This window comes from Loxodonta africana, chromosome 12 (genome assembly GCF_030014295.1).
Source record: "Loxodonta africana isolate mLoxAfr1 chromosome 12, mLoxAfr1.hap2, whole genome shotgun sequence".
Classification (NCBI taxonomy): Eukaryota; Metazoa; Chordata; class Mammalia; order Proboscidea; family Elephantidae; genus Loxodonta; species Loxodonta africana.
Genome location: NC_087353.1, coordinates 9,743,190 through 9,770,157, shown reverse-complemented (window position 1 = coordinate 9,770,157; position 26,968 = coordinate 9,743,190). Strand labels below are relative to the sequence as shown.

General features: G+C 38.4%; 1 protein-coding gene across 1 annotated transcript in view; it reads right to left on the bottom strand.

Moving 5' to 3' along the window:
• SNTG2 (syntrophin gamma 2) overlaps positions 1-26,968 on the bottom strand; it is a 312,764-nt gene that overhangs the window by 126,566 nt on the left and 159,230 nt on the right. Inside the window, exons 9-10 of the mRNA XM_023550388.2 lie at positions 10,288-10,417; positions 8,507-8,545 (exon numbers count right to left, since the gene is read on the bottom strand). Of these exons, the coding sequence (XP_023406156.1) occupies positions 8,507-8,545; positions 10,288-10,417 (169 nt within the window). The remainder of the gene's footprint in view (positions 1-8,506; positions 8,546-10,287; positions 10,418-26,968) is intronic.

Sequence of the window (26,968 nt, the reverse complement as noted above, 5' to 3'; positions counted from 1 at the left end):
TATCTTTTACATTATGGATTTTCTAGTGGCTTATTACATGTTCCAAGAAATGTATATTATAATTTTATGAACACTTACCTGAATGTATCACCATAATTACAATAAGAGGACATAAACTATTAAAAAAATAATATATTTTCACTTATCTTTTCCGATGACATTTCTATGGGAAAGTCCATATTTTTGGCCTAAACTAGTCAAGATAATTAGTTAAGCATACACATAAGATGATTACTTTACAGCTGATCTGTTCCTTTACGCAGAAAAAGCCAAAATTACCGAGATTATTTAGGATTTGAGGAGAAAGTCATTGGTATATCTCTGGTTTCCACTGCATTCCCTTTAATTCAGATTGTTCAGGAAGAAACGTATTTTGGGGCTATACAGAACTGCTTACTATTTTAGGTGGGTGAACATTTGTTCCAGTTTCCCTGGGACAATTTTAATTTATGTTTGCTGTCTTTTAGGTTAGCTTTTGTCCCAGATAAAAGTGTCCCAGTTTGGATGATAAATTACATGGTCATTTTATTTCCAAGAAATAAGAGTCTACAGATCTAAACTCTATGCCTTTGTATTATCCTTCTAATTCTCTTTTCTTTTGGTTTCATTGGTCAATTTCAGCAGTTGTCAAACACTCTTATTTTTTAGTATTTATTCAAATATTATTTCCTCTTTGCTACATACCAAAATCAGGAGTTTACTGTTCAGAATGAGGAAAAAAAAAAAAACACGCTTTCTGCTTTTAAAGGGCCCAGTATTAACTTCTCTTAGATCTGCTGCCCCAAAGCAATTTCACATTTACTGCCCATCTGTGTGGACAAAGGACCAGTGGGCGGCGGTGTAGGGAATGCAAGGATAGCTAAGATGGTCCTTGATCTCAGAGAGCTTTCCTCAGGTTTCTGTCACCAATGCTGTGAATTAAAGACAGACATGGGTTCTACTTTAACGGTTTTACAGAACTGGGCTGGAAAATGAATTAAGGACAAAGGCCATTTATTATAAGTGAGACCGCTTATATGACGTTCCTAATGTGTGTGTGTATGCGTGTATCTTGGCTAGGAGACTACATCTGTTTCAGTATTCGACTCAACAGCACTGGGTTTTTTGGGGTATAGACTATTGTTAACTTACTCAGCTTTCCAGACAATGCAGTCCTTGTTCGAAGAGCCTATGGGGTGAGAACGGAGTGCCTTGACTACGCTTGTTAAAGGAAACTCTGGTGAATTGGTAAGCTTTGGTCTTGTTAACTAGAATCCCTCTAACGAGGAATACCCAAAAAAGACAAACCCACTGCTACTGAACGGATTCCAACTCATGGCGACCCCAGGTGTTACAGAGCAGAACTGCTGCTTAAGGTTTGGTTGACTGTAATCTTTACAGAAGCAGATTACCCTGCCTTTCTTCTACGGCACTGCTGGGTGGGTTCGAACAGCCAACCTTTAGGTAGCGGCTGGTCCCAAACTGAACGCGCCACTCAGGGACCTAACAGGAAGGTGTTCCTGATTTATTTTTTTCAGCTGTCTCCAAACTCCTCTTTCCATGGTGTCCGCCTGTCAGTACAATTTTCTCAGCATATTTCCCTATTATACACGTTTCGGTTAGTGCTTGAAGGCTAACTTGAAGGTTGGTGGTTGGAACTGTCCCAGTGGTACCATGGAAGAAAAGGTCTGGTGCTCTGCTTCCATCAAGATTATAGCCAAGAAAGCCCTATGGAGCAGTTCTACCCTGTAACACATGGGGTCGCCATGAGTCAGAATTGACTTGAGGGCAACTAACAACAACACATACATAACATGTACATGCTATTGTCACTGTGTATACGAAATCTTAGTAAAATGAGTATCTTTCTAATTGCTGGATAAAATGCAAATAGCAGTTTAGATATTTTCTCCCTGCACCCCAAAGGACTGTCTTGAGCTCCTGCAAGTGTTTTCTAGAGCTTTGTACTGCCACAGGAGAGACTGCCTTCAGCATAAAAGCCAGGATTTTTTTGTCCTCTCAAATTTGCACACATTAAGGCCAGATCAAACTGCCTCACTCTTTATCTTTTTTAACAGAACTGAAACTCTCTGCCTTCTTGTTTACCATCCAAAGCAAACAGGCCTGACAGAAGCAATGCCATTTTGTAACAGAGCATGAAATCACTCCACTTTAGCTCCCAACAAACTCATTTACCACATCAGGTATTTGAGACAGTCTGTTAAAGAATATATTAACTGTTTATTCACCTAGATTCCACTGGCATCGTACTCCATAATATGGGGTAACTATTTGGAAATACCGTACCTAGCTCACATTAAAAAGGAGCCCTGGTGGTGCTGTGGTTAAGCACTCAGCTGCTAACTCAAAGATCTGCAGTTCAAATCCACAAGCCACTCCACGGGAGAAAGATGTGGCAGCCTGCTTCGGTAAAGATCACAGCCTTCCAAACCCTTATGGGGCAGTTCTACTCTGTGCTATAGGGCTGCTGTAAGTCGGAATTGGGTTTGATTAGCTTACATTATCTTAGCCCCCCAGAAAAGTTCTTTTATTTGATATATGCACCGTTGCCATCAAGTCGATTCGGACTCACAGTGACCCTACAGGACAGAGCAGAACTGCCCTATAGCATTTCTAAGGAGCAGCTGGTGGATTTGAACTGCTGACGTTTTAGATCATCCATCTGAACAGCATTTCCTATAACTTGTATAAAACCGTAGGTAACATTATGCCCACCATAATAATCATTGTCTTCCCACAGGAATACATGAGCTTAGTAAAAGCTTTTTTGTTTTTATCTTTGAAATTGTTATGGATTAAATTGTGTCCCCCAAAACATGTGCTGGAAAACCTAACTTCTATGCCTGTGGTTATAATTCCATTTGGAAATGGGTTGCCTTTGTTATGTTAATGAGGCAGGATTAGTGTAGGCTGTATCTTGAGTCAATTTCTTTTGAGATATAAAAGAGATTAAACAAAGGAGCAAAAGAGAGATGGGCTAAGATAGGTGCCAAGACACCTAGAGATCTCCAAGAAACCAGGGAACAGAAGCTAAAGAGACAAGGACCTTCCTCCAGAGCCGACAGAGAAAGTCTTTCCCTGGAGGCAGAGCTCTCTCTGAATTCGGACTTCCAGCCTCCTAAACTGTGAGAAATTAAATTTCTGTTTGTTAAAGCCATCCACTTGTATTATTTCTGTTATAGCAGCACTAGATAACTAAGACAGAAGCTAAACTTAGATTTTTTTCCTAACTAAAATGAAAACTGTCTATACATCTATTGATCAATATATTTCTTTAGTTTCCAGCAAAGTTTTAATCAAATTCAAAGTTCAATCTTAGTAACCTGTTCTTCTCGATTGAATTAAAAAAAAAAACAAAAACAAAAAACTGCAATCCAGTCAATTCTGACTCATAGCAATCCTACAGGACAGAGTAGAGCTGCCCCACAGGGTTCCCAAGGAGTGGCTGGTGAATTAGAACTGCTGACCTTTTGGTCAGCCGAACTCTTAAACACTGTGCCACCAAGGCAAAAAATAATCATATTTGTCTAGCATCTGCACCTCGGAGGTCCGTCCTTTCACAATCTTTACCTTATTTGGACCTCACAGGCTTTGAGCCAGAATAAGCAGCAAACTCATTCAAGGATCTTTTTCTTGCTCCTTTTTCGACCTTGGGCAGCAAGTAATTCAACCTTTCTATGCCCCATGTTCCTTCTCCGTAAAACTGAGTGAACTCCTCCCTCAGGAGGCTGTTGAGAAGAACAAACACGTTCATAAAGTGCTTTGCCTGGTGTGCAGTGCTCAGTAAATGGTGGCTGTGGTTATGACGATGGCTACTCCTAATGAAAGTAAGAAAGAAAAGAAAACTAAGTATCATGGGGTATTATCATGGGGTATTACAAGACTCACCCAACACATGGAAAGAATTTTGACTCTGAACACAGTGCTCTCTTCCAGAGTGATTTCCTCCTTTTTCTAGTGTCTGTTTGCTAGGGAGTCCCCCACGCATAGACTCTATTTAATTTAGTGATCTATGTTTAAGTTGCCTTAAACCCTCTTAGCTGTAAGTAGAATATACTTTATTATTATTAACTTATGCAATCGGGGAAACTAGCTTGTATTTATCTCTTGAAGACTGCTTCGTGTTGGTACTAACTTGTGCTGTGCAGGGGAAAGAAGGGAGGGTGTGCTTAACAGCCAAGGGAAGATGTCTACGTTTCAGGCAGCAAATCTCTAGACAGCTACACAAAGGTCAAACAAGGAGACAATGCTAATCCACAGCTAAATCTGTTAAAATTAGCCAGAGGTCTTAGAGACAGGAGCCTGTGGAAGGAACTAGAAAAGTCGCAGACCAATATAAAATTACTTATATTTATAAGTAATCTCATATTTGTCAAAGTTAATTAAATAAAATTGGCAGTAACCTGTTATTCTTGTAAAAATCCTTTCAAACTTCCTAACCATCTTGTCCTCTGCTGCAGATATTTTCGTACTCCTCTAACTTTAAAATAAGTCATTTCACCCTCAGATTATTTCTAGTTGTAAAGAACTTGAAAAATAGAGAAAAATGTAAAGAAAATAAATCATCAATAACCTTGTAGCCCAGAGATCATAAATACATTATCTGTACATTTTGACATTCTGGTGTATTCCATTTAAATCTGTATATAAGGTAGCTCCCGATTCATGATGCAGTTCTGTTCTGATGACTCCATCACGAGTCAGTTCTGATGTAATTTGAATACCTCATTTTTTTTTTAAGTTTTAATTGTTACTGCCTTTTATTATCAGTATCTTTATAAACGTGATCTTTGTCTTTGGGGTTGGAAACATTCCATATAAACTTACAGATATATTTTAACATTGTCTGTAGTACATATTTTTAATGATAAAATGTACCCCCAAAACCCCAAAACATACAGTCATAAGTGCTGTGGTTCATTGTAACTCAAATACATTGTAAGTTGGGGACTTCCTGTATGTCACACATGTATACACAGTCACCCTATAATGTTATATCCTATTTTTCACTTGTCTTTACATAGTATACATGAGTATGTAAGTATTTTCCCATGTCATTAAGGGTCTTTAAATGCCTCCAGCTTTTGATGGCCCCCCAGCAGCGTGCCTCCATGGAGACAGCATTCGTACAGTCATGATGCAACGAGTTCCCATTTATACGGTTCCTGAACACTGGCAGTAAGCTTTAACTGAAACCAGTTAAGGTACATAGGGAAGTCTCCTCTATCTGTTATTCAGTGGGTTATCTGAAGCCCCATTGATATTATACAAAAATCGCAGGGTATTTATTCGATGCCAAAATGTGGCTGAGATTCTAGCACTGGCTGCAGTGCAAGCAAAATTTATGTATTTTAAAGAACAGCAAATAATGCAGGGAAGGGCAGATGCTAATTCTGAGGGTTCATATCAAATTTCTAAGTTAAAATGTACCAATGTATCATATCTTCATCTGGCCACAAGAGATCTGCCCAAAGGGTCAATGGAGCACCCTGGAAAATCTGAGCTTAGTTCCAAATCAGTGTTTTATAATTATGGATTAAAAAAAAACAAAAAGTGCTTTTTGAAGGCCTGTTAAGTATATTTTGAAAAGTCAACTTACTAAGAAATTATTTTTAAAATAGATCTTTTCTGTTTGTTCAGGGGCATCGAATATTTTAAGTCCACAAAATTTTATGGAGATAAATAGTGCCTTTTGGTGAAACGTAGTCATAAAGCTAAATGCCTGTAAAGTATACAAAATGTGTAATTTTTGGAGAAAATGTGAAATAAGCATCTCATAAAACACACCACGATACGGTAGAGGTTAGCTCTTTAATAATCCTACATGGCAAATTTCATCTCTAATATTTCTCCCCAAACTAATGCAAGCCCACTAAAACCCAAAAAACCAAACCCATTGCCGTCGAGTCGATTCTGACTCATAGTGACCCTGTAGGACAGAGGAGAGCTGCCCAACAGGGTTTCCAAGGTGCTGCTGGTGGATTTGAACTGCCGACTTTTTGACTACCAGCTGAGTTTTTAACTCAAAATTGCATAGAAAATTTATGATAGAAAAAGCCCCAGCACAGTTTCCCTGTTTTACAGGTGAAGAAGCCGAGGCTCAGACGGTAGTTTGTACATCAGCAGATGGCTCAGTTGGGGATTAGAATCTGGTTTTAACTAAGATTTTTCAAATATGGCCACTAAGACTCATAACACCTAAACGAATTTTAATATGTGACAAAATTTCACATAAAACAAGATTGTCCCAGTGCCTCTGATGTCTTTGAACTTAAATTCTCTGTGTTGGAGGTTTGGTGTTTCAGATAATTCAAGTTTCTTTGAACTTGATTTCATTACTCTTTCTCGTAATTCAATGATAAAGAGGAGTTAAATTTCAAAAGTGGAACAAAACATGTTTTGATTTCCAGATTACTGCTCTTTCTAACGAGCCAAATAATTACAAGTATACCCACAAAAATCCAAACTATTACATGAAATACGCTAATTTCAAGTGTTCTGAAAGCTGCACATTCAGCATAATGATCTCTCGTGTCTGTATCCTATTTAACTGTTTCCAAACCATTTAACATGAATTATCTGTATTTATAGTCAAAATAATCTCGTAGGGCAGGCAAGAAGCAGGCAGAGGCAAACACTTAGAATCTCACCTAGGACTGCCACTCTCCTGTCATCTCAGAAGAGAATCTGATTTACAATAAAAAATAATACTATGGGCTATTTTACTCATTTGTACTGTGCTAAGGTTAATTTTTTCTTGGAGACAAAAGCACAACATTGAGCACTCTCCCATCAGCCTTGCTAAAGGAGTCAAGAGACAAGTCACGCCTGGTCTGTGGACCGTGGGGAGGTTGTGTGTTTAGGAGGAAAGTCTGTGAAAACGTTTGTTTTAAAAACACCGGATGAATCAGGGGAATACTACCTTCTGTATTCAGTTATGGAATAGGAAATAAATCCTGCATTAAGTGACGCATGTTTATGGAAAGAGTCCTCGAAAAGTAGCTAAGCACCTCCTTCATTTAGCTATGGAAAACAGAAGTAGTTGATCACAAATTTAGAGAAATAATGCAAGAAATCACAGTTACTTTTAGAAGGATTTTGCTGAGCTTTTTGTGGTCAAGCACTAGGCTGCTAACTGAAAGGTCGGCCGTTCGAACCCATCAGCCTCTCCACGGGAGAAAAGGTGCTGCAGTTGGCTTCCACAAAGATCTACAGCCTTGGAAACTCTACGGGGTAGTTCTACTCTGTCCTATCGGGTCGCCATGAGTCAGCATCTGACTCTATACCACAATGGGTTTGGTTTCTTTCTTTCTTTTTTTGTAATTTAAAAAGTGCTGACTAAAACCCACTGCCGTCAAGTTGATTCTGACTCTTGTGGCCCTATAGGACAGAGTAGAACTGCCCCATAGGGCTTCCAAGGAGCGCTTGATGGATTCGAACTGCCAACCTTTTGGTTAGCAGCCGTAGCTCTTAGCCACTATACCACCAGGGTTTCCAAAATGTTGACTAGAAGGGCTTAATTTAAAATAGACCTTAATTTCGTATATTTTCAGTAAACATTTAATTGGTACAGATTTCCTTAAATTTGAATTTGACTTTTGAATTCAAACATTATTTGAAGAGTTTTCATAAGCACTATTTAAAGCAAATTGAATACATTTATCTCAGTTCTATATAAAAAAGCCGGTGATTACAGCGTAAACTATGACTTTCTATTAAAAAGCTGGCAGAAGAATGGCATAGTAGTTTCAAAGCCTATTTACCTGAACATCAAGCTGCTTGATTATAATATATAATAGAGTACTTATGGGCCTAGTTTTTGAACAGTCTTTGAATCAGAAAATCAGGCATATTAAAACTTAACATTTGCTCTTAAAAGGAGTAAGCCAATAGTTGCTGGACAGGTGGCTACATTAAAGAATCTAGGCCAATGTAAGAACACAGGTCTCACCACGAACAAACTGCCTTTGGGGAGGACAGAATCCTAAAACCCAACCCAGTGCCGTCAAGTCGATTCCAAGCTTCACTCTTCGTAGGCCTGTGAACCAAGTTAGTTTTTGACAGAATCCTACCCACCTGCAAAAGCTAACTTGGTTCACAGGCCTACAAAGAGTGAAGCTTCTCAAATAAAAAGTTATCTGAGAAAATTACATGATGCTTAGGATTATATCCAAACGATACAGATGTGTCTCCATCGTAAATCCTCCTGACTTTTAAATAATTATATATGTTTTACTGTTTTAATCGTGTTTCCTTACAAAAAGTCACTGCCAATGAATAAATGATTTATAACATGGCGAACACGAGATGTGGACTGTTTTCCTTACACTATTTCCACTGCCAATGAATCGTCTTACAGAGTTAACATTGAGGCATCAACTCCAATTTCAGTCTGATTCGTGCAAATGTACCCTCATCAAAAATTTCCAAATCAAATTTCCCAAAACAAGAAGAGGCTACGTTTGGAGGTTTGTTATTTTACCAACGTGGAAAACACAAATCCTACCTGGTCACAAGGAGAACAGCATTTATTTGCCATTTTCATCTGCAGAGAGATGGTAGAAAGGAGTCAGTATGACAAGCATATTAACGCCATCATTTTTTAACCTAATTGGCAGCTGAAATTAATTAACAGCACAAGTGTCCCTGGGAACAAAGTTTCTTTTATGATGTATTTCTGATATGAAAAGCAAGCCAGAGTAAGTACAAACTTATGACAGCAATTCTCTCAAGAGGAAAAGCCTATGTTAGCATATTTAAGTTATTCTTTTTAGAATATCAACATTTTATGTAAGTAAAGTTCTAGGATGGCAGATGCTTAAATTTCAGTATCTGAGAAAACCAGGGAGAATGAGTTCTGCTTTACATAATTTTAGGAAATTATAATGATCACATTTCACATTTGTTCCTTTATTTAATTCTCCTAACGACCCTGTGAGGTCAATATTATTTTCAAAAATTTTACTGGTGATGAAACAGGGGCCCAGAAAAGCAGCGTGCCTAAGACTGCACAGTTGGTAAGTGGAGAAACTTGGTTACAAATCCACATTTCCGGTCTTAAACTGTCTGCAGGTTTCCAACTCTCTGTTCTGCCTCGTACACAAGGTGTGAAAATCACCTAGAACTGAAGGGCTCTTGTCATGTGCGTTTTTGCAAATGTCAATTTCTTCCTTCTATCCATCCAGATACCTTGGAATTCAAAATGTCAAATTTGAGACCTGAAATCTTAAGAGAAGATCTGGTGCTTTCTCACATAACTGAAGAAAGAAAGCTTCTGAGGGTCTATAGAACAGAAACCTAACAAATCGCTACTTCCCCAAATATTTTATTTTATTCAGTCAACCTCTGTTTAGCGGCTATCGGGAACAATGTACGTATGAGGAAGAAGCGGGGTAGAGGGATGTGGCATGAACAGCAGGGTTCTACTGCAGAACGAATTCCTGCCTGGCTAGCTGCACAGTGTGATGTCAAGGGCCCCCTTGTCCCAAGCTCTTCCAATCATAGACTGGTCACTGAAACAGAAGCAGGGGTAGGGATGCAAAGGTTGGGCAAATACTGGGAAGGAATGAGAACAAGAAAAATAGTCAAAAGCCAACTTTGGCTAAGGGGTAGCCCTTGCCTGAGCCTCCCATAGCTGAGATCAGTCGATTCACTGCCAACATTCTGTCTGAGCCAACACATTTGTTGCTTTAGCAAGCTTTATACACTACTGAGATTTTACTCCATGCACCCATCTCCTTTCGTTCGTTCTTTCTTTTTATTATTTTCTTTTGACTTTGAACATCAAAACAGTTTACTCAAGAAAACACAGTATTTTTTCTTTCCTGTATTCCTGCAGTGAAAATTTCAGAAGTAGTGTTTTTGGTTATAGATCTTTATTTCATAGATTTTCATAATTCAGGAGAATGACATTCTTTAACCCAATTAGACATCTCTAAATAAAAATACAGCATGACATCAATGTATCTGGATAAAATATGTATAAAATATATACTCACAAATATTTTGTGTGTGGTGGGGGGGGCAGTGGAAAGCAAGAGAGCAAACACTAGCTGCCAAGTATGCAAATGTCTGAGTTAGCCTGTACCCTCGTATTTGGAAACATTAAAGTGATTTAATTTTTAACTCTTTTTATTCAGAGGATAGATACGTTGAACCAAGTGTACACTCTTCTGTCTTTCTATTGTAACCAATTGCTTTTCGGTTAATCATAAATAATAAAGATGCAAATTCTTTTTCACATATGAAAAAACAAAAGCTTAAGTGGTGGAAAATCTGTCTGCTTACATTTTGAAGCGTCAGATCACTGATATTGGCCGATACTGCTCTCAGCCAGTCAGCATTCTCCTGGGCTGTATAGAACTGAAGAATCCCAGTGCTGATCCCATCCAGAGCCAGCACCTCAAATGCATTCGACCTGCCAGGAGGAGAAAACAGTGGCACTGACCAAGGAGGTATGGCAGGGTTCATACAGCCTTAGCCGGCTTCGCAGATAGTGAGGAGCACAGAGAACAAGGTTGTAATCAGTAAGCGCTTCTGCTACAGTTATCCTTAGTATTGAGCGATTATTCACTATCACAAAGCACAGCAGAAAATTGCAATCAAATACCGAACATGCTCTAGAGAGTATGTTAAACAGGTTTACTAAAATTAAGTTCAGAACTGTGAAACCCCTGTGGCCAAAAGCATTACTAATTCAATAAAAATATGAAACACAATCCACATAGGAAATAATTCTTGCTTGAGAAATTTTGGTGTTATTGTCTTACAGGAGCCTTAATAATTCTTTGAAAGCCTATTGATTATGATGTTTAAAGCTCTTCATACAATGATGATGGCGCAGATCAAGTATCATCATTATTCAGCATCGATGATATTTTATGACCAAAAAAGAAAAAACAAGCCTGTTGCCGTTGAGTTGATTTCAGCTCATATAGCGACCTTATACAACAGAATAGAACTGCCTCGTAGGGTTTCCAAGGAGCGGCTGGTGGATTCAAACTTCTGACCTTTTGGTTAGCAGCCTGAGCTCTTAGTCACTGCTCCACCAGGGTCCCATTTTATGACCATATATATTTTTGATTTACAGTAGCGCTATTGATGAAGTTGGTTCTCTTCTTTTTTCATGCAAATCAAAACTAACATGGGAAATTATTCATAACAGCAGAATAACTGTCTTTATTTCAGTAGTTCTTCCCTAGCATCCAAAGTCTTCTCAAAAGATAATCTATATAACTTTACAAAGAAGGAATACCATTTAAATTTCTGTTCATTTTTTAAGAAAATGTTTATTATTCCATGTAGCCTATACTTTCATAGTCTTAAACAGATAATTAAAAGATGAAAAACAGAGTAAAACAAACATTTTAAAAACAAGGTCCGTACTAAATTACATTTTAATCATCATTCAGATGCCATTTTAATCCACCATCTTGTTCTAGGTGGACAGATTTCAGAGAAGGCCTAGGAAATAGAGACATTATCAAACAATTCTTCATGTTCTTAAGCCCGATCCATCAGATGAGAGTTCCTTTGATTAAAAAATCTTGCCTTTTTAGAGGCAAATATCCCTGACTAGGAGTTATTCCCACCTTAATTTGAATTGTTTGAATTGGAACATAAGGTTGATTTACTTCTAGCGGATGTTTCTGCTTGGTGGAACATAAAGTGTGATAAATGAGATAATTTTCCAGCGCTTGTAACTTTCAGCAGACTAAGGTGAAGAGGGGGAGGATCGCGTCAAGTCAGAGGTGGCAGAAAGAAGCTGCCTCAATGTGAGGAAAAGGGCAAGATACTGCTTTTCTCTGCCTTGGCGCACACAGTTCTAAGTACTTCTTTCCACCCTGTCTCCTGGTGAACGTCTTAATCTTCATGGTTTATCATTTCTATTCATCTCTAAAATCTTAATCTTCATGGTTTATCATTTCTCCGTGATGCCTTCTTAGACTCTTCTGTGTCTCTGTTATAATGAATTTACCCCTTCTCTGTGCTGTATGGTACCATATAAAAAATTATGTTCTAGCTTTTATGGAGGCCATGAAAAGAACACTGGATTTAATTCTAAGTGTAATGGGAAGCCACTGGAGAACTGTGAGCACAGAAATGATATTATCTCAAATCTGTTATCGGAAACTTTCTGGCTGAGGAGTTGAGAATAGGCTAAAAGGGGCAGCAGAAAAACCAGGGAGTCAAATTAATAGCCTACTGCAATAATCCAGGTAACAAAAGTGATGCTTGCTGGAAATCAACTTAAGGCAGCAGCTGTTTTGAATTCGTAGAGCCAGCAGGATGTGAAGACTGATGGGACTCAGGGTGCAGGACGTTGAGCTGAACTGAAGCGTGGCTAACAACTTGAGTAATTTAGTACAACTAATGGGTTAGGAAAAAAAAAAATAGATCAATACAAATTCAGACTTTAGTCGTTCGATGGTAATACGCTAAGTTCTAGAATCCTAATAAGTGTGGTCCTCCCGTTTATTGGTCTTTGGCTGTGCCTGAGAGAAGAAATCCCCTCCTAAGGAATCCACCAAGGCCAAGTCCAATGATGGAGCCATGACTCATGGCCCCAGGAGTTTTCCTGCCTTGCTCATCATTTGGATATTTGAATGTTTGATGAACTACCAGGGGAATCATTTCAAGTCCCTTTATTGTTCTGCTAATTGCAAAGCATTTTTGACTCTTTAAAAATGCTGGGGCGGGGGGCTTTTGTTTTTTAATATGGTGCGATAGTCCACACAAATTAGGTGTTCAGTAAATATTGAAAGACTTACATATATCTATAGTCTAAGCTCTCATTAAGATAAAGGCTAATTAAAAAATTTGATTATTGTCATCATTTCTCAACTCTGTTAATGTTAATTTGTGTCAACCTTATACGAAATAAGATTGAGCTGAATTTCATGTTTAAAAATAAAAGGTAAATCAGTGAGGTTATCACTGGCAAACAGACAACTCCCATGACTTCCAGAAAACAGAATTCAGGAATTATTTTAAAGTACGTTTCCTATTGAATCACAGCACACAACAGAAAAGTACACAAATTATAAAGGTATAATTCAGTAAACACTCAAAAGTTAAATATGTGTGGTCAACTAACATCAGATCAAGAAACAGAACTTCAGAAGAACCCCGAAGTCCCCTCACGCTCTCCTCTCCCTCCATCTCACCTCTACCTCCACTAAGGGTGACAGATGGAGTTTTTAATTCTCATGAAATCCAGACTTCTGGACTCCATGGAGATTAGATGACCCACCCAAGCTTTCATCCTGAGGTGTTATTTGAACCTTGAGCCTTGAGAAAACTGGTTTCTAAAAGTCACCTTGAAGTCAATCAATGGACCAGGTTAAACTGTAAAGAGTGTTTTTCCTTAGGCATTGTGCTCTTTTAAAAGAATTATCTATGTGTAGTTTCAACACAAACTCCAAAGGTCAGACTAGTAGCTCTATCTTAGGGTAAAGCAGTAATTACCTGCATTATTCTTCAAGAAAATGTTGTGCATCCACAAGGTACTATGTAGACACTATCACAATAAGCTGGGTATAAAAATCTTTGAAAGACTTTTCTTCTTTGGAACATTTTTGACTGTAGCATGTATTAAATAAATGTCAATCAATTTATAATATTGGCTTAATATGATTTTTGTTTTAACAAGAGTAAGTAAGCAGCGTGGTGTCTTCCAAGGCCATATATTAACTTTGTTTATTATTTGTCTGGAAACCCTGGTGGTGTAGTGGTTAAGTGTTACAGCTGCTAACCAATGGGTCGGCAGTTTGAATCCACCAGGTGCTCCTTGGAAACTCTATGGGGCAGTTCTACTCTGTCCTATAGGGTCGCTGTGAGTTGGAATCGACTCCACGGCACTGGGTTTGGTTTTGGTTTCAGATTATTTGTCTATATGCATATATTCCATATGTGCTTTTATATCTGGCTTCTTTCTCTCAACAATGTGTAAGATGCATCCAGGTTGCTGCACGTGATTATGCTTTATTTATTCTCATTGCTGTATACCTGTTTATTGCATAAATATATCCAAATTTATTTACACATTCTATTTTAGTGAACATTTGAGTTGTTTCTAGTTTTGAGCTAATACATCCATCTCCATTTCTTTTGTTGAACGTATGAACACATTTCTTTTCAGTACAGGCCTAGAAATAAAATTCCTAGACCGTAAGTTATGTATATTTTGAGCTAAACTGTTTCCAAGGTATTTTACTATAAGAATTTGAATTGATCCTTTTTCACCAACGGCATTGTGTGTCTTTTCACCTCAGCCATTCTGGTGCATATGTAGTGATATCTTGTGCTTTCAATTTGCATTTCTCTGAAGATTAATTCAATAGAATGTTTTCTCATATATTTCTTAGCCATTTAACTATCTTCTCTTTTGAAGTGACCATTCAAATCTTTTCTCATTTTTCTATCTGGCTCTCTTTTACTTAGTGATCTGTACAGTTTTTAATATATTCTTCACTCGGGCTATTTGTTGGATATGTACATAGAAAACATTTTCTCTCACTCTGTGGCTTGTATTTTCACCCACTTACTGTCTTAGACCTCTATGTTGGTTTGTTAGGTTGGTTGGTAGATTTTTTTATAGGCCAGGTTTTTCTTCTCCAAAGCCAACTGACATTCCTCAGCTTCATGACCTAGATTGATTCTTCTGACCTTGGAGACCAACGGTTGGGAGCTGCTCTAGGTGTAGAGGAACTAAGGAGGAACAGGTGGACACAAAGAAAATCAGGGTGGAAGGAGCTGCGTGGAGATCTGCCCAGGGCCTTGAAAGGTAAAGTGGAGTAAAGAAGTTATATATGGTACTACTGTATCAAAAATGCTTAGCTAAATGTATGAGAGGCCAGCATGAGGTAGCAGGAAGGTCACAGCTTTTGATCCAGGCTTGCCCTGTACTGGCAGTGTCTTCTTAGGCAAGTTACTTAAAGCTTCCTGATCCTCAGAATTGGCAATGTATATAACAGAGTATACATACTTTGCTAATTAAACATTTGAGGCACTCTTATATGATCAATACTGTAATTATAATTATAAAATAGGAGGTGAAGATGTTAAACAGTACATACACTGTATCTCCATTCTAACATTTGAGACACCATTTTACTTCTCCCCGATTCCAGATTTCTGGGTCCCTGGAGTTGGGATGACCCACTCAGGCCATTTGCCCTTCGGTGTCCTTTTGAACCTTGAGCCTTGAAAAAACTCGTTCCTAAAAGCCACTTTTGAGTCAAACAAGGGTCCTGACAAAGTAGTAAGATCGTTTTGCCTTGGGCATTGGCTATTTTGAAGAATTCAGTTAGTTTCGGGAAACAGAACCCAAGGGTCAGACTGGGAACTATGTTTAGGGTAAGCCAGTAATTATTTTCACTGTTCTTCAAGACAATGCTGTATGAAAATCCTTTCTGAGGACAAATTTGTTCATGAGTTCTGTTCCGACATTTTATTCCATGGCAATGCTGATAAGATCTGGCTTCAGAGTGTTTCGAGGTTCTCTTATCTTTGGAACATTTTTAACTCTCTAGTTGAAATGTGACTCCAATTTGCAAGTGGTATATTAAATAAACTTTAATCAATGTCTATTATTGGCTTAATATGATTTTCATTTTAACACATTTCATTATATTTTATGTTGAAAGGGGATGTTAAGTGGGGGAGAGAGATACAGACCTAGGCTACATCCATAACCATTAATTATTTGCATGGTCTTGAGAAAGGCACTTTGGTTTTCACCAGTAAAGCAATGAATGGATTTAGAACCCTAGAGGCTCACGGTACATGAACAGGATACAGAGAGTTGTGTTCTACAATGAAAAGGGAGACAGTCTTAGCCAGAGGACCTGTTTCGGTCCCAAAACATTTGTTTTAGCTACATGAGACAAGCTAGACACCTAGCTACTGAGATTTGTTTTCTGCACCTATATGAGGTGTTTCAAATTGCCAGTTCCACCACAAAACAGAAACATGGTGAGAAACAAATGGGATAATGTAAACAAAGTTATTTATAAGCCCACAGATATTATCCAAACATTATTCTTAAATACTCAGTACAGTTAGTTGCAAAGAAAGCTACAGAAATTAAACACTGCATGAACAACAACAACAAAAAAAAACTCACTGTGGTCGAGTTGATTCCAACTCATAGTGACCCTAAAGGACAGAGCAGAACTGCCCTACAGGATTTCCAAGGAGTGCCTGGTGGATTCCAACTGCAGACCTTTTGAAATATGGTGAGATTTATAAATGAGTTTTTTAAAATATGGTGAGATTTATAAGCTGTGGGCTTATAAATAACTTGGTTTACATTATCCCATTTGTTTCTCATCATATTTCTCTTAGCCACTACATCACCAGGGTTTCCACTGTGTGAACAGAAATGGTTAAAGTTGTTGATATTAATGGAGGTAACAGATACCAACATACTTTAAATAGTAAGAAAAGAAAATTCAAGATTTGGTTTATTATTACAACAATAATATTAGCGTTAATTAGGCAAGCTATTTTCATGAATGTCTAATTGCTAGATGACCATTAATATCTTTCAGATTAATTGTGAGGTTTATGTTTTCTCAGTATGTTTTTCACTTATGCAGTGTTTTTAGGTTTACCTATAAAATCCGTCTCTACTGCACTGAGGTGGAATTTGGCCTCAGGATTCTATACAATCATAGCATCTGCTCAGGCTTTTCTGCTGCTTATCGATATAGTCAAGGTCATTATCAAAGCTGAAAATCCCAGAATATCCATTGCTCATATCCCAGCATGCTCTTTGACGATCATATGCTAGATTTAAAAAACCAGCAATAAAATCTATACTAAGCTAAAGGCAGTGTGCTGAGTGCCTGTGAATCCCCCAAAGAGAAAACAAGCAAAATCCTGGATATTTGCTATAAACAGAAAATCAAGAATTGACCATTAATACTGTTGAAAAACTTATCCCTTTTCCATGGATTTCTCAAGCCCTTAGGGAATTTTTGAATTCCAAAGACAAAATTGAGAACATAGTCTCATACTACTAGACAGTGAATTGATTCACAGTTTTCGATTAAGGGGAATATTTTTTTTTCCAATTAAGTTCAAAATACACATAATTTAATAAAACATTAAGGAATTGAAAAGTAAGCTTTTATTTCTGTACTTCATTTGGAGGAAAAAGAAACTGTATGGGCTCTTATTCTTCCCGTGCCCTCTTAAATCCATCCTCTCTCCTTCTCCTTTCTGCTTGGTGCCCCAACTGGTTTATGACTGGGTTCAGACAATGTGGCGAGGTGCTGTTACTCTACCTATGGCCTAGCTCCTAAGGGGGGGCCATTTCTACAGTAACTGCTCTCACTTGGTTCCAGTAGCATTCCTCGTCATTCCCCTCCTCTTGCTCCTGCAGGCAGAGTTCTTTGTAAGCTTTACCATGCCCGACAGGTCCCTTAATCCTGCACAAAGCCAAAACAACAACAAGAAACCAGACCAGGTGCCATGGAGTCAATTCTGACTCCTGGTGACCCCTCACCTCCATGTGTGTCTGAGTAGTACTGTGCTCCATTAGGGTTGCCAATGGCTAATGCACCTCTGTTGTCTTTGTTTACCTTTAAGCCTACATGTTTTGGAAGCTGAGGGACAGAGAGTGTGTGTGTGTATTTTAGCTCATGATTGACAGTTATGAGCATTCACAAGACAAAAATGAGAGAGAAAATATGTGTATTTCTCAGAATTTGAAAAATCTTCAAATTGTTGTTCTCATACTACAACTCAAAATTTTCTCCGCAGTGCAGATATTTTTTTAGTATAAGTCAGAAAGTACTTTCTTGTTAACTTCCCTATTATTCAGTAGCGTTTATAAGTATTTCATATTAAATATTAACAAAGTGCTCCAATTTAAATTCAGACACCATCCTCCATGTATGCAGTTTGTTTATTAAAAAGTCATTATTGCCAGGAAATTGATGGTACAAATCAAGTGTTCACTTCAGACAGACAAAATTTCAGCAGGTCCAGAAAACAAAGATTATTTCTCCTTTGTGGTGACTAAAAGAGGAACTTAACATCTTCCTTCTGCCACTTCTTATTGCCTTCATGAAGCAGGGTGTGTGTGTTCCTTCCTCCTCACCCTTCAAGGAAAGGCACTTGAGAGATATGAAAGGCAGAGGACTTCATCCAGGGCATGTCAAAGCCAGAATAGGATGGCCAGTCATCTCTAAATGCAACCCCATTGATACAGAGAGGAAATGAAACAAACCCTCGAGGGATACAAAGAACACTCATCATGTTATTTTTGTTTGATCATTGTATTTCTGTTTGTTGTTTTCTACCTGTTTTTCCTCTAGAACTATAGCTTTATGAGAGCATGTATTTGCTGTGCTTGGTTCACCATTCCACGCAGCTAAAACAGTACCTGGCACATAGTAGGTGTGCAAAATAGTTGTCGCATGAATAAGCGGTTGAGGAAATCCAGTATACCTTCTAAATGCCAGAGTTTGTCATTTGAATGGCAGAGTTTCCACTTCCCAATTGCCCGCTGCCGGCTAATACCTGAATTATTCTGCTCCCTAATCTCAGCCGTGGGGTCTGGTTTCCTCATCTAAAAATAGGTATAATTCAGGGCCCACATCACTGAATCATGAAAAAGAAACTGAGATAAGGTATATAAAATGATTATCTGGAGTATATTAGGCACACAATTATTTTAATTATCCTTTTTTTCTTTGGTGGGGGTGGTTTAGTCATGAAGGCACTGATATTGCATTGAGTAGTTTGTGCTTCTTTTAACATCTATGTTACCTGGAATGTTACAGGTCTAATAGGAAAGGCATTCAGGATACATGGACTATAATGACAGTAATTAGGACAGCAGCAACAACAAAAATAAAAGCTAAAAAAAAAAAAGATTATTATATTTTAGGGGCTTACATTGTGTCAGACACTATTCCAAGTAATTTACATTTTTAATTTAGTTCATACTTACAGAAATCTTGTGAAATAGCTATTATTATTTCTGTTTCCCAAAGTGAAGACAAAGGCATCAAGAGATTACGGAACCTGATCCAGGTTTGACAGCTAAGGGGTGGAGTCTGGATTTAAATGCAGCAATCTATACCCCATAAAACCCATTGCCACTGAGTCATTCCGACTCATAGCAACCCTATAGGACAGAGTAGAACTGCCCCCTAGGATTTCCAAGGAGCACCCGGTAGATTTGAACTGACAACTTTTTGGTTAGCAGATGAGCTCTGAAAATGAAATCATCATTTATATTTTAGTCCACCAAAAAACCAAACCGGTTGCTGTCGAGTTGATGCCGACTCATAGTGACCCCATAGGACAGAGTAGAACTGCCCCATAGGGTTTCCAAGGAGCGCCTGGTGGATTTGAACTGATTACCTGTTGTTTAGCAGCCATAGCTCTTAACCACTATGCCACCAGGGTTTCCATCTTTTAGTTCAGTAAAGCACAAATAGTTGGTTCCTGGGTTAAAGTCCTCCTTCTCTCTTACTCATGTCTAAAGAAGCCCAACTTTTTGGCCTAAACCACTCAAAGTAGGCACTTCTACTCACAAGGCAAAAAATCTCATTAACTGCTATCATAGCAGAAACTTGTACCCATGGCATTTTTCATCCACATGAGTACCTCACACACACAATTATTCCCTAATCTACTCCGCTTCAGTGCAAGCCTTTTCTGCTCTGTAAATCTTCCGTGAACACTTCAACCCCCTAACGTTAAAGACTGCAGTACGAATTTCTTCTGAGTCCCTACTGCACTTATTATCTACATTTCCGTATGTTTAATATGTCGACCAGGATGCTATAACATAATATGTATATATTTATCCAAGTAATCTTTGCTTTCTTCTATCATTCCAAGTAATAAAACCAGAGAATTAAGATAGAATATCTAAACTGCCAATATCCCTGGCCAAAAAATCAAGCAGTGAACACTAGCAAATAAATATCAAATAAAGCATGGATAGAAAATTGCATATTCTGACTGCAATAAAATAGCAACCAGCACTCTCAAGTCAGATGCTAAATGAGCTCCTGTGCCCTGATTCTCATCCCCCATAAACCCACTGCTGTCTGGTTGATTCCCACTCATAGCGACCCTATAGACCTACTCCACAGTGTTTCCAAGGAGCAGCTGGTGGATTCAAACTGCCCACCTTTTGGTTAGCAGCCAAGCTCTTAACCACTGTGCCACTAGGGCTCCTCATCACTCATGAGCTCATTAACACCAAAACTAAACCAGTTACCCCTGAGTTGACCGTGACTCATGTTGACCCCATGCGTGCTGAGTAAAATTCTTCTGCCGGGTTTTCAAGGCTGTGACTTTTCAGAAGCAGGCTGTGAAGTCTTTCTTCCCAGGTGCCTCTGAGTGGGTTCGGACCACCAGCCTTTCAGTTAGTAGCCAAGTTCTTGACTGTCTGTGCCACCCAGGGCTCCTGAGGCTCACTAATTTTTCCTAGAACAAGGTGGGGTAAGGATCAGAAAGACAGTAGTAATTCTGAGATCACATATATGTGAAAACTTAAGGGCTTGTTGCTAAAATAGAAGTATTCAGCATACTCACTTCGAATTTGAGCTCAGGTTCCTGATACGCCAGTAACAGAACAAAAGAAATTAAGCTAATTGGCCTCCTATAAGCTAACTCGGCGGAATCGACTCGATGGCACTGGGTTTAAGCTAACTTGGGAGAATTCTAGAAGAAGGCATGGGACCAGAAGTCCCCACCAGGGATGGCTAAACAAAAACCAACTGAAACAAGAGTAAAGATGGCATTTCATTCTAAGTTCTTTGTTCCTCACCAGAGCCCCTATTTTATAAAAATCAATATTATTTTTTAAGAAAGCATATGAAGTGTGAGGTGGGGAAGAGCTCCCGCTTGTTTTAATCCTAACAGTCAATGGTTGTTAAGGCCCCGGCTAGCTCTGAAACACTGTGATTTCATATCTCCACAGAGGCGTCTCTTCTTATGTTGTGGAGAGCATGAAATTGACTGTGTGAGAGAAATTCATGTGTGTCCTAAGACACTATCCTTAGAAGGGGGAGACCAGAGAAGTGTGAAGACCACGCCCTAAGAATCAGAAAGGCCTAGATTTTAAAGGTACTGAAACTCCTTAGCTATGTGACTTGGGCAAACCATTTAAGCTCTCTTGGTAAAAATGGCTAAGTGTTTGGCTGCTAACTGAAAGGTTGGTGCTGTTCATCCCGAGGTACCGCAAAAGAAAGGCCTGGAGATCTACCTCTAAAAAATTAGCCACTGAAAGCCCTAGGAGCACAGTTCTACTCTGACACACATGGGGTCATCATTAGTCAGAATCAACTCAATGGCAACTGGTTGGCTGGTTTCTTTGTTGTTGTTTGTAGTCTCTTTTCCTCTTTTCAAAACGGGGTATAGAACTGTATACGGCAGAGCGTTGTTTGAGGCAAAACAAAGAGTGAAGCGTGCACCCATTGCCTGCAACACAGTAGAACCTTAATAAATAGTAGCAACAGTGTTAGTAGTAGTGCTAGAATTATCATTGTCTGTAGGTATAAAAAGGAGCCCTGGTGGCACAGCGCTTAAAGCGCTCGGCGGCTAACCAAAAGGCCAGCGGTTCAAAATGGAAACCTAAGAGTTGGTTTCATTCCTGGAGATTCCCTGCCTGCTCCACAGTCACACGGGCCTGCTGAGCTGATGTGAAAAATGCCAGGGGGAGATAAATGGGAACCCAAGTTCTTCCTGAACAGTGTGAGAGTTCAAAGACTGTCTTTCACAACTTTCTGTCACGTGTAAATAATGCTTTTAATACATATTAAAACTGTAGACTCTCCCTCTGAAAGAAAGAGAACTCTCATCAGAAACAGAAAGTTACAGGGATTAACGATTTTTTTTTTGTCTCCCCCAACTAGCCTGTGAGCTCTTTAAAGCACAGGCCAGATCTTACTCCTCTATGATCTCTCCTGTTTTCCTAATTTCTTCTCACTGAGTAGATGCTCAATTCTTGCTTCCTCAATAAATGCCTTTTTTAAAAGAGTTATCTCCTTGTAGCTAGGAGGTATTTTGTATGCTATTTATATTTCTTAAGAGCAACAAAAACAATACGCACAAAATCTCTGCTAGTGATGATGAAGTAGCCCTACAAAAAATCTACGTTTATTCAGAGTGGAGAGTTTTGACGTTATTAAATGTATGAGGACAAGGACAAGCTGATTCCAAACAAATGCTAGCGTTTTAGGCAGAGGGCAGGTGTGGGTTGCTCGTTTTTCGTCCTGGGAAATAAAGCTGCTGCATTTGTTAGAAATACATGGAAAGCATGTTTAATGATCTTGATTATGTTCTTTAACTCTTCGTATTTGAACACACAATCATAAATATTAAAATGTGACATTTACATAATGACAAATTTATTTTTAACAAATTCAAAGTACTTGAAATCTAGAACCAAGGAATATATTTATTGTCTCTAAAAAATAAAACAAATTCCAAAAGATTCCTACATGGCTAAATTCAGAGACTGCTAATTTTCAAAATTTTTTTTTTTAACAGTGGAACTTGCAATTTCATCCCATAGCTAAAGAAAGGTATAACAAAAGCGTTGCATCTGCCACTAAATTTTCTTAAAGCGCTTGGTAGTAGTGTCCTAAAAAGCTGGCTTCAGAATTTCTTTCAGATCTATGTAAGTCAGTGAATAACATACTTCTGTGTTCAAGAGGATATTAATACATCCTTACAGGCTTTTGCTTGCATTAAGCAAACCTTCTAAATCCCTAGACAGCTTTTCCAACGTTACTAACAGTGGTCATTTCTAATAGAAGCAGCTGCTGAACCAGCATTTAATTTTAGCTGGTACCACGGGAAGGTAAACATTACACACTGTTCTACTTCTATATCTTCCTCTGATTTAACTACCATGAGAAGACTGGCTGCATGAATTTCCTGAAATGGTACAATCTACACTAGGGAATGTTCTAAGTAACACTTCTTTCTTTGAAAAATATACATTTTATTCACACATCCTTTCAAACTCCCCAGTGCTGATTTAACCTTTGTTTTCAAATTTAAATCCATATTCCTAATGATAGAATTCACACAAATGTCATCTAAGTAAGCTACCTGTTAGGCCATCTTAAAGGCAACCTAATCAACAGAACGGTTAAAATAGTAGTTTGGTGGATAAATGCATTGGTCAACAGACTTGTTTACTGACTTTTCAATTTTCAGTTTAATTTGCATGACAAGTTGTTTTAAAAAAATGTACCATTTTCTCATTTACTTTAGAGGAAGTTTAAGAACTTAAGAGAGAACACATACATTTCTACATTGTTTAGGGTGTAAAATTATTGTGGTGAATGGGATATTTGTAAAATATTTCAAAAGACCTAAAATGCTTTAACCTTATTATCCATTAATTCTACTTCATAATTTATTCTAATGAAATAAGCAGATATATGAACACAATTTAATAGGACAATAAAGAATTCTTAAGAATATTTGTTAAAGGCACCTTTGTGGTCCCATAATATGAGAACAGCAGGAAGACATATACTATACACATGCAGTTGGGGTACTCCAAAACTCATGCTCACATTAAAATCTTGATATCTATACATTTATCAATAATACTGTATCTTTGCAGAGAAAGACTAGACATATCTCAGAATTGAAAGGACACTTGTATCTCAAGATAGTACTGTTTACATTTTTAACGCATTTTATATTTTTAACAATTTTCAGAATTAACATTTTAATTTGTGTGCATATACACATATGTATATGTATAATACACATATATGTATAAATGTATGTATGTATATATATACACACATAAACATATAGACTTACAAAAAAAAAACCCATTGCCATTGAGTTGATTTTGACTCATAGCAACCATACAGGACAGAGTAGAACTGCCCCATAGGGTTTCCAAGGAGCGGGTGGTGGATTTGAACTGCTGACCTTTTGGTTAACAGCCAAGCTCTTAACCACTGTGCTACCAGGGCTCCATGTATATATATGAGGGTAGTGGTGGTTCAAGGTCCCTAGGTGGCACAGTTTGTGCTCGACTGCTAACCTAAAGGTTGATGGTTTGACCCAACCAGTGGCACCATGGAAGAAAAGCCCGGAGATCTACTTCCATTAAGATTACCGCAGAGAAAACTCTGTGGAGTAATTCTGCTCTGTAACACCTGGGGTCACCACGAGTTGAAATCAACTCAATGGCAACTACCAACTGGGTCAGTGGATTCAGTTCCTGGCCGATGTCTCTCGAGCACAGCCACCACTCAACTGGCAGTGGCGGCTTGTGTGCCGCTATGATGCTGAACAGGTTTCAGTGAAGCTACCAGCCTAAGAGGAACAAAGAAGAAGGGCCTGGAGTTCTACTTCTGGAAAGCTCTATGGATCACAAGGGTCTGATCCACAATGGGATGGTGTGGGAACTGGGCAGTGTTTTGTTCTATTGTGCCCAGGGTTGCCATGAGTTGGGAGCTGCCTTGACAGCCGCTAACAACATATATACATGTATATATAGACCTTATATAGGACAGAGTAGAACTGCCCCATAGAGTTGCTAAGGAGCGCCTGGTGGATTTGAACTGCCGACCTTTTGGTTAGCAGCCATAGCTCTTAACCACTATGCCACCAGGGTTTCTATATATGTGTACATATATATATAAAACATAAAATATTGAAATCACCAAACACCCAAATGCTCATCACTTTGTTCATCACCACCTGTCAAATATTAAGCTTTCTTTAATGGCTGTTCTGCTTCTTCCAGAAGCCTTTCCCTAATAACACCCAGTACTCTTCAAGTACTTATAATCCTTCTCTCCTTTTGAACACTAAAATACTTTATAGCTTTGGATCCCCAAATATTATATTTATAATTAAATTATTTGTTTGCTAGAATATAAACTCATAGGTAATATCAAAACCCACTGCCATCGAGTTGATTCCAACTCACAGCAACCCTATAGGAAAAAGTAGAACTGCCTCATAGTGCTTACAAGGCTGTAAATCCTTATGGAAGCAGACCGCCACGTCTTTCTCCCACAGAGCAGCTCGTGGGTCCGAACCTTCAATCTTTCAGTTAGTAGCTGAGCCCTTTAACCACTGCACCACCAGGGCTCCTTTCTTAGATGACAGTAAGCAGTTACTTCCACTGTACCATGTGGTACTAAATTGCAATCAGGAAATATTTCACCCCAAATTCCATCGGTTACATTCAATCTTCACAAGTCCTTCAGAGTAGAAGTTAGACAGAAACTCGGATTAAAAAATAACAGAAAAAATAACGATTTTTTTACAGATAAAGATTTTGGATTTGTATAGAGTTGCCCCGGAACGCAATTCAGCACTATTCATTGGTCTCAACCGTTGATTCATTTTGTGAGTCCTTGAAGATTAACGAGAAAGCCAGGGGAGTCACCATGAGTGTTATCTTGGGATTGGGAACCAGAAAACGTAGTGATGGCGCATGGTTATAGTGAAATGTTGTTGTTGTTAGGTGCCATCGAGTCACTTCTGACTCACAGTAACCCTATATACAACAGAAGGAAACACTGCCCAGTCCTGTGCCATCCTCACAATCGTTATGCTTCAGCCCATTGTTGCAGCCACTGTGTCAATCCATCTCATTGAGGGTCTTCCTCTTCTTTGCTGACCCTCTACTTTATCAAGCATGATATTCTTCTCCAGGGACTAGTCCCTCCTGATAAGATGTCCAAAGTCCGTGTGAGATGGAGTCTTGCCATCCTTACTTCCAATGAGCATTCTGGCTGTACTTCTTCTAAGACAGATCTGTTCGTTCTTCTGGTAGTCCATGGTATATTCAGTATTCTTCCGTAATGCTGTAATTCAAAGGCATCAATTCTTCTTTGGTTTTCCTTGCTCAATGTCCAATTTTCACATGCATATGAGGCAAATGAAAATATCATGGCTTGGGTCAGACATACCTTAGTCCTCAAGGTGACATCTTTGTTTTTTAACATTTTAAAGAGGTCTTTTGTAGCCGATTTGCCCAACGAAAAACATCATTTGATTTCTTGACTGCTGCTTCCATGGGTGTGGATCGTGATTCTGAGTAAAACGAAATCCTTGACGACATCATTTTTTTCTCCATTTATCATGATGTTGCTTATTGCTCCAGTTGTCAGGATTTTTGTTTTCTTTATGCTGAGATGGAATCCGTATTGAAGACTGTAGCCTTTGATCTTCATCAGTAAGTGCTTCAAGTCCTCTTTGCTTTCAGAAAGCCACAGTGAAATAGGGAGCCTGAAAAGTTCTTTGAAAATGATGAAATGAAACTGTACCAAATATATGAATAATAGTAACGGCCATGAGCACAAAACTGGACTGTAGACCATGCGGAAGCATACACTAGGACTACATGTTTGTGCTCTCAGGTGCCAAAGATTACCAAGACCAGCATCATACTCAGATTAGAAAAACCATTCTCTGGACTCTTGTATTTTTCTACTTCATTTGGCTATTTGCAAGTGAATAGTCTTCACAGTATTGTCTTCGGCCACGTGGTGCTTACATTCTACCTTCTAAGAGTCATTCGTCAATGTTTTCTAGTTAACTGCATGCTACTGATTTTATGGAAGCGCAAAACTCAGTAAAAGAAGAATCTCAGGAGAGTATAAAGCACAAGAATATAAAATTCCATAAAAACCATACCTCACCACTTTCTCTTATTTCTGCTTTTTTGACTTCTGAATCCAAAACAGGTCAATAAAGTCCAAAATAATTCTGTTTTTTAAAAACCTTCTATGAAAATCTTTAAACTTACACAACTAGTAAATTAGCTGGGGCAAGAGGAGAGAATAACACATATATCCCTAACAATGATCATTAATGAAAAAATAGCCAGTTAGCATTTATTGAATACTTGCTTTATAATAAGCACTGCAAAATACGTTGTAAGTTGTACCAATTTTGATCATCAGAATAATAATCTAGAGAAGGTCTTAGCATTATAACCATT